The sequence below is a fragment of the Larus michahellis genome, chromosome 13 (genome assembly GCF_964199755.1).
Source record: "Larus michahellis chromosome 13, bLarMic1.1, whole genome shotgun sequence".
NCBI classification, from domain to species: Eukaryota; Metazoa; Chordata; class Aves; order Charadriiformes; family Laridae; genus Larus; species Larus michahellis.
Genome location: NC_133908.1, coordinates 1,913,270 through 1,921,753, shown reverse-complemented (window position 1 = coordinate 1,921,753; position 8,484 = coordinate 1,913,270). Strand labels below are relative to the sequence as shown.

Below are 8,484 nucleotides of genomic sequence, written 5' to 3'. Positions count from 1 at the left end.
TTTCATAAACATCGGGGCTCATCCCTGACGGAGCGCCGATCGTCCGGAGCCTGTTGACGCCGCAGAGCTTGTGTTTGTAGTGGATGGGCTGCTGCCAGAAGCCATTGTTGGGTTGTACGATGGGACGGCAGGACTCGACCCGGGTGTGGGCGCCCGCCAGGGACACGGAGCGGTGGTTCAGGAGAGGGGACAAGTAGAGGGTGGGGACCTGCTCACCCTGGCAGCGCAGTGGAGCAGTGTTTGGCCCCTTTTTGTCCCCGTGCTGTGGGTCTTAGCTGCTATGGAGTCAAAGCAGCTGGAGATGCGGGCGGCAGTGGCATCCATCACAGGGATGTGCAGGTACTCAATGTCGGGACAGAGGGTTCACCACCTCCAGGAAGACGTTGATGATGGTGCTGATGTGGTGGGTGAGGAGCAGGAGGTGGCTGTTGGTGGCCCCTACGTCACTGAGGTAGAGGTTGGAGGTGATCCAAGGTGCTGGGGCAGGGCACGCTGGGCTTCCAGAGCTGCCGCCATCGGGGTGTGCTGGTTGTGCCTAGAAACACGTGTACAAATACACCCGGCTCTGTCTCCCCCTGGGCCCCACCACCTGGCAGACCCGGGCGGTCGGGGTTTGTTGGGCAGGGCCCCCCATGGCAACCACCACCACACACACAACGGCGGGTGGCGGGGGCCATGGAGGAGCGGGGCGGCACACGGCCTCGCCTCACCTTCTTCCCGCCGCCCCAGAGCCGGCAGCTCGGCGGGCCCCGGTGTGGGGCTGGGGGGCCCTCACACCATCTTGGAGCTGGGGGACCTTCTTACCATCCTGGGGCTGGGGGACCCGCACACCGTCCTGGGGCTGGGGGACCTGCTCACCATCCTGGGGCTCGGCGGCCCTCACAACGGCTTGCGCTGGGGGACCCTCACACCGTCCTGGGGCTGGGGGACCTTCTCATGATCCTGGGGCTGGGGGACCCTCACACCGTCCTGGGACTGGGGGACCTTCTCACCATCCTGGGGCTCGGGGGCCCTCACAACGGCTTGGGCTGGGGGACCCTCACACCGTCCTGGGACTGGGGGACCTTCTCACCATCCTGGGGCTCGGGGGCCCTCACAACGGCTTGGGCTGGGGGACCCTCACACCGTCCTGGGACTGGGGGACCTTCTCAACATCCTGGGGCCGTGGGACCCTCACAATGGCTTGGGCTGGGGAACCCTCACACCAGCTGGGGCTGGGGGACCTCTTACATGGGCTGGGGCTGTGGGAACAGGTCCATGGGGTATGGCTCAGCACCCCCCTGCACCCTGCTTTGTGTGACACGAAGCCCCTCTCACCCGGAGCAGCTCTGCAGACATGGACCTCGACGTGAACAGCCATTTGTTCAACAGACGCTCAGCCAAGTCCGCCAGCCGCGCCAGCCGCCATGCCCTGCTGCTCCTGGAGAAGAAGGTGACGGCCTCCACTCCCCCTCACCCCTCCAGGCCCTCCAGGCACTGCCCCCCGGGACAGGGTTCACGGCCCCCTCCGGCACAAGGGGAGGGTTTGTTCTGCATTTGGCTGCCAGTGGACGTGTCTTGAAGAAGCGGAGGGAGATCCCCCTCCTCTGAAGTGGTTGGCAGCGAAAGCCGCAGGTGACACGAGGCTGGAGGAACCTCTTGTGCTTGGAGTCCTTACATTGCCACTTCAGTCCTCGGCCCTTGGGTCTTCATCCTGCTGGGTCAGGGGGTGGGCGCCAAGGCTCTCCCCAGGGGAGTGGGAAGAAAATGTCTGGGGGGAGGCAGCTCTCGGTTCCTGGGCCACCTTCGATGTGAACGGTTGCACCTCCATCCTCACCTCAGGACACAGTTGCCATATCGTATCTGCAAGGCAGCTTTGTTTTGGACCGATAGGCTACAGGCACCGTCAGCCACAGACTTAACCTCGACTTAGACGTCATTCCTACGATAGGTAGGGAGACCAAGGGTAAACCATTAGAAATGGGTGAAGCGCTGACGCGCGACCTCCCAGCAGCGGGGGCTAGGCAAAGGTTTTGAACATTTAGCAGCCCGAACCCCCTTTAGTGCTTCTCACTTTGAGTGCAGCTCTAACGGCTTCATTAGTCCGTCTCCCGCAGGTGCGATAGCCTCTCCTGTGGAAATGCGCGGGATGCCAGGTTGAGTCTATAAACTCAGAATTGGGATTTAGGGTGGCATTAGACATATCTGGACCTTCACACACTGAGTAGTTCCCTTCAGCTCGTCTCCCTGCTCCAGGGCAGCCAGACTTTTTGTCCTCAGCACCCAGCCAGCACCACCTGAACCCTCTCCCCTCCCTGACCTGCATATATCCCAAGGAACTTTGCCATCTCACTTTGGGCAGAAACCCCAAGCGTCATGATTTCAGCAGTTTTTCAGTTTAAATCCAAGTTTTATAACACGGGGCTGCGAAGTCCACCCTCTCGACTGCTCCTGGCAGAGCTGCAGGGTCCTGCCGGGGTCTGGCTCTGCGTATTTAGGCAATGGAGCAGTCATTATGTGCTTTAGGTAACCCTGCTCTAGCAGGGGAATTGGACTAGATGATCTCTAGAGGTCCCTTCCAACTCTGAAGATTCCGTGATTCCGTGATTAGTGAGAACGGGGGAAAAAGCTTACCTGGCTTCACCTCTCAGGTGACGTTTGCTCAAATAAGAAAGTCTAATACAGAAATTAATGTCTGATGGTTTCAACTCCCAGTGTGCCTTGCTAAAATCTGTACTTGAGACATGAGCGAGTGACAATAACAGGTCCCGACGGACGGTTTCTTTCTGCTGTCACGGGGCCGACAGCCTCGCGAGGCAGAGCTGAGGTGTCTTTTCCTCCGTTTGGCGTTCCCTAATCCCTTAGCTCAGTGGGCCGACGGTAACCTCTAGGCAGGTGCGTGTCGAGGAGATCCTCCTGGCCTGCAAACATCTACGATGGGCGAGTTTCAAGTCCTCGGGGCAGCGCGGGCGCTGTGAGTGAATTAGCCCTAGGCTACAACCAGGCCCCAGGCTGTGTCGTGATGCCCAGTTTGGTCCCCGCGGGTTTGCGTCACACACACGGACAGGTTTTTGTCAACAGTCCCAGGGGGTGCAAACGCCTCATGGCTGGAGAGACACGGAAGCCCGTGCTACACCCGTGGTGCATGGGTGACACCAAGCTCGTTAGCTTGCCCAGTGGATTCTGGTTGAGAGCCCGCTCAAACCGGGTGACCACGTTGTTGTTGGTTGGTTCTAGAATGTGGGCTTTTTGTCATCGGTGTGATGGATTGGGTCTCACATGCAAGAGGGTGTGACTACTGTCCTCCAGACCTGCTTCTTACAGTAGTATAAAATGAATTACAGTCAAGGAAGCAGGATGAGTAATCTTTTTCAGAATGATGTTTAGAGTCATACTTACGAATTTTGGAGCTTTTTTGCTTGGAGGTCACCTTGACCAAGGTCACCTTGACCTCCAAGGGTGAGGGATGTGGCAGGATGTTTCTCTTCCCAAAGAAAAGCACCACTTTGGAATTCTTTATTTCATGGTTAGGATAGTGGCTATAAGGATAGTGGCTATAAGGATAGTGGCTATAAGGTCTTACGTTTGCTTTCGTAAAGGTAAAACACTTTGAAGAAGCCAAAAAGAAGACCGAACGTTTCCACAAACAATTACAGCAGCAGTTTTTGAAAGAAGAGGAGAGAAAGACGGCACGGAGGAAGAAGGCATCTGAAAGGTTTGAAAAATCCCTGGAAGTGTTCAGCCGCAGAAGTGGGAAGTCGGCCGTCCCTTCCGCCCGCGGTTTGTCTGCCAGTGAAGCAACACCCTTGGAAGACGCAGTTGCTGCTGCCCCAGAAGGGATGAAGAGACATGTCTAGAGAGCTCCTCCTGCAGGCTCTCCTGGGGCTCCAGCCCAGCTTTTGCCAACCTTCTCAAATTTCCAGTTTCTCCTTTTAGGAAGCTGAGGCTGGGTCCCATTACAGCAATAAACCAGCACGGTCCCTCACTCGCTCTCGTATTGCTGCCCATTTACCCTTTACATCGATGGGGTTGCTGTGGTTAGGGCCATGGGCTGGGGACAACTCAGGGGACAGCGTGGCAGCCGCAGGGGTAAAAAAACCTCTTCAAACGACGGGTTTCCTTTGAGGAAATAGAAAAGTGATGTGAAAAGGATAGAGTTTTTTCTTGGCTTATGCCTTTAGACAGGATTCAAACACGTTTCAGGGCTAGTTGGATTTGCAGAAATGTTATCAGAGGATCAGGGAGGGTAAATGAATCCATTGTTGTGGAAAAAGAAGAAGGATTGGTGACTTAAAGAAGCTTAGGAAAGAAAAAATAAAGGTTGGAATATTGAAGGAGAGCGCCACGAGGCACTGAAGAAGTGGGTAAGTATCAGCAGCAGATGGAGAAGGTGGTTGTAGGCAAGTGGAACTGATCAGCTTTCCTCTTCCCTTTCCTCTTCCCTTTCCTCTTCCCTTTCCTCTGCCCTTTCCTCTTCCCTTTCCTCTTCCCTTTCCCCAAAGCAGAGACGTTCAGAGTAACAGCTGAGTCCCCGTTATGTTTCCCAGTGGCCTTAAGGGAACAATTGGATGTCGGAAGATCGCTGTCACGTCCTCACTCGTTTTTTTTCTTCACGGGATTAAAAAAATGCTCAGTACCTCCACGCTGTCCCCCTCAAGTTGGGATTTCTAAAGAGAATTTTCATGCCTCATGTGAAAGATGTACCTCAGACATCAGGACAGAACACAGGACGCCTGGCAGGTTACACTCCTGTGCTCAAAAACCTGGAGGCATCAGGCCTTGATGACAAAACGCTGCTTCTCAGTTTGCGGTAAGACCATTTTTTTAATGAAACAACAAACTTTTCCCAAAACCTCTTGCTCTTGAAAACAGTGAAATCTTTTTGTTTCTTCTTCCCTAGAGCTTTCCTAATAATTCAGCCAGGCTCGGACACCTGGCAACGTTACACATGATGATAACTAAAAATCTTAGATTGGAAGGTTGTGTGAGCCGACGCAGGCAGGACGGGGGAACAACCACAAACCACGGATGGAAAGCAAAGAACAAATTTAATCTCAATATCTGACAGACCGGGGAATCTCCGAAGCAACACCCGGGCAGAGGCACTCAAGCAGGGGACGCGGGCACCGCAGCGCGCGCGAGAGCTCTTGGTAGCAAGAGCGCGCGCGGACTCCCTGTTCTCGCTCGTATTTAAAGGGCTCGAACAGGCACAGTTTTCCCACTGTGCTTTGATCTTCTTCAACAACAGGGCAGGGTTCTCAAGCGGCTGGATAAGGTGTCCCTGAGTCCATCACAGACTTCTGTTGTCTAAGTGCAAGTGTTTTACTTGCAAGCACCCGAGACTGAATAACAATTAGTGTGACACATGTGTTTCCCAGCACCCCAGGTGCAAGTCACTTGAGCATATTTACAATCCTCCTCGATGATCTTCCATTGCTTTCCCACAAAGGTGCCTGGCAGGCCTGGCTTTAGGGACAGTGGCTTCCATCTTTGGGACATCTTGGCAATAGTAGGCCACTGCTATAGCCCTGCCCTACGAGGGCTTGCAGGTAGCTGAAGGCACCCTCCCAACCTGTCTCCAGAGGGTGCTTCATAGACACGATCCAGGTGCAGAAACGCTCTACAGACACTGAACAGAAAATCAGTGTTTGGCACCTGAATTGGCTTCAAACCACAGATCTATGAAGTTTTTCAGAGAGTATTTAAGGCATCTTCTTGTATTTCCCTCTTATACCTGTATATATATGCCCTGCATCCTGTCCTCTCCATGTGTGGATCCTTCCTTCTTGACCTCGCTCGTGGACAGCCTGTCTCCACCATGCTGCTGCCCGGATCCTGCACCAGACCTTCGTGATGACATCCAGCTGGAAAAAGAAATCACCAGCAGAGTTAACTGCCTAGCAGCCCCACGGCTTTTGCCTGCTGTGTTTGTCCGGGAAAACACGGGTCTGTTGTTCACCGCGACAGATGCCGGATAGGACTGAGAGTAAATGCCCTTGGTCAAGCTGGCAGCGGTGACAGACTGGTGTCTACCTACATCAGTTGGCTTCGGCAGCACTGAAAGCCAAGAAGAGATGCGTTGAGGTGAAAAGCAGGGAAACGCCAACAAATAAATAGTGCGGTACGTTTTCAGAGAGGAGCCTGGAGGTTGTTACCCAGGGGTGACCTGTGCTGGCCACCCCCGGGGTTTTCCTTGTGGGAAGATGCTGTGAGAAAAGGACTGGTTTAAAACCAACCGAGAGCTTCTGGATTTGGCCCAGACATTCATGTGTTACCACACAACACTTCAGCTATTGTTTGAACCCTGCCTGGAGCTCTTGGCTCTGTCAGCTGTGAAATGGGCCACCCGGCCAAAAGCGCACCCAGGCTCCCGCAGCCCACCTGTTCCAGCTCTCAGCAGTCGGGGCTGCGGCAGGCCTGTCCTCCATGGCCTTTAGACGCTCCTGTACCTGTCTGGGCTCCGCAGCAGCCCAGGGCAGCAAGTCGCAGTGTTTAATAATGCCTGGGGAAGGCTTTGGGGAGACCTTATAGCAGCCTTCCAATATCTGAATGGGGCCTACAAGAAAGTTGGGGAGGGACTTTTTACAACAGCATGGAGTGATAGGACGAGGGGTGAGGGCTTCAAACTGTAAGAGGGGAGATTGAGATGAGATGTGAGGAAGCAATTCTTTGCTGTGAGGGGGGTGAGCCCCTGGCCCAGGTTGCCCAGAGAAGCTGTGGCTGCCCCATCCCTGGAGGGGTTCAAGGCCAGGTTGGACGGGGCTTGGAGCAACCTGGGCTGGTGGGAGGTGTCCCTGCCCAGGGCAGGGGGGTGGAACGAGATGATCTTTAAGGTCCCTTCCAACCCAAACCATTCTGTGATTCTATGAATGTGAAGAAACAGACCCCGTAGTTTGTTGTATAAACCTACTCTCCGGGCAAATTCACTGGGCGCCCTGAGTTCTTGTGTTACGAGCAGCAGTGCATGATGGCTCATTCCCTGCCTCCCCATTTTCTGATCTCAGAGCCCTCGGCTTTGTCCCCCTCCATCAGCCTCCCCTCCGCCATGGGGCGCTTTCAGCTCAGCTCTGCTCTGCAGCCAGCCCAGGAGCAGTTCATCCCCGTTGCTACGGTAATACCTGCATCCATCCATCTCCCAAACGGCACCCACCCTGTGCACCGGGGGTCCCCAAGCGGTGTCTGGCACCCCGCGGGGAGCAGAGGATGTCCCCCCTCTCTTGCCGTGGAAGCAGAGGGGCTGTGGGGCTCTGTCTGACAGCGCTCCTCTGTGCAGAGGTTACGGGGCCAGAGCTCAGCCCCTCCGAGCACCTCCCCGTCCTCCCTGTGCTGGGAGAAGCCAGTCACCAGTTTCTCCAGTCCACCGGCTCGGTGCTGTCCTTCATCCAACAGGATGCCCATGAGCCAGCAATGGGCCCTGGTGGCCAAGAAGGCCAATGGCATCCTGGGGGGCATCAGGAAGAGCGTGGCCAGCAGGTGGAGGGAGGTCATCCTCCCACTCTGCTCTGCCCTGGGGAGGCCGCACCTGGAGTGCTGGGTCCAGTTCTGGGCTCCCCGGTTCAAGAGGGACAGGGAACTGCTGGAGAGGGGACAGCAAAGGGCTGCCAAGATGCTGAGGGGACTGGAGCATCTCTCTTGTGAAGAAAGGCTGAGGGATTTGGGTCTGTTTAGTCTGGAAAAAAGACAACTGAGGGGGGATCTCATCAACGCTTACAAATACTTCCAGGGCGGGTGTCAGGAGGATGGGGCCAGGCTCTTTTCAGTGGTGCCCGGGGACAGGACAAGGGGTAACGGGCACAAACTTGACCATGGGAAGTTCCATCTCAACATGAGGAGGAACTTCTTTGCTGTGAGGGTGGCAGAGCCCTGGCACAGGCTGCCCAGGGAGGTGGTGGAGTCTCCGTCTCTGGAGACATTCCAACCCCGCCTGGAGGCGTTCCTGTGCCACCTGCTGTGGGTGACCCTGCTCTGGCCGGGGGTTGGACTGGGTGATCTCCAGAGGGCCCTTCCAACCCTATGGTTCTATGATTCTATGATTCTATGATCCCAGCGTCCCCACGGCAGGTGTCAGCCCTTGGGCGCAGCAGCCATCCCCGGTATGAAGAGCACCAGGCGAGGGGCAATGTCTGGCTGCGTTTGCCCTCGCTTCCCTCCTCAGCCCTGTGTCCTTCAAACCAGTGGAGCTGTTGGAGCCGCACTGTTTGCCATGGTGGGCTGTGGGCATTCCCGGACCTGGCTCTGCAGGGGCTGGGTGCCCGTGTGATCAAGCCCCAGGCAGGCCAGGCCCACGCAGGCTGATGCGTGCCTCGGAGAACGCAGGTTGTGGCTTGCTGCTGACTCAGCAGGCAGATAGAATCATAGAGTCATTGAGGTTGGAAAGATCATTGAGTCCAACCATCAACCCAACACTGCCAAGCCCACCATTATACCATGTCGCTCAGCACCACGTCTGCCCAGCTTTTAAATACTTCCAGGGATGGCGACTCCACCACATCCCTGGGCAGCCTG

The 8,484-nt window shown here is 55.8% G+C and overlaps 1 protein-coding gene across 1 annotated transcript; it reads right to left on the bottom strand.

The window, feature by feature from the left end:
* DUSP18 (dual specificity phosphatase 18) lies at positions 1–1,338 on the bottom strand. The gene is made up of 4 exons (XM_074606889.1): positions 1,318–1,338; positions 357–535; positions 264–295; positions 1–208 (listed from the first exon to the last, which is right to left on the bottom strand). The coding sequence occupies exons 1-4, from the start codon at positions 1,336–1,338 to the stop codon at positions 3–5; spliced, it is 438 nt and encodes a 145-aa protein (XP_074462990.1). The 3' UTR covers positions 1–2.
* Between the last annotated feature and the right edge of the window lie 7,146 nt (positions 1,339–8,484).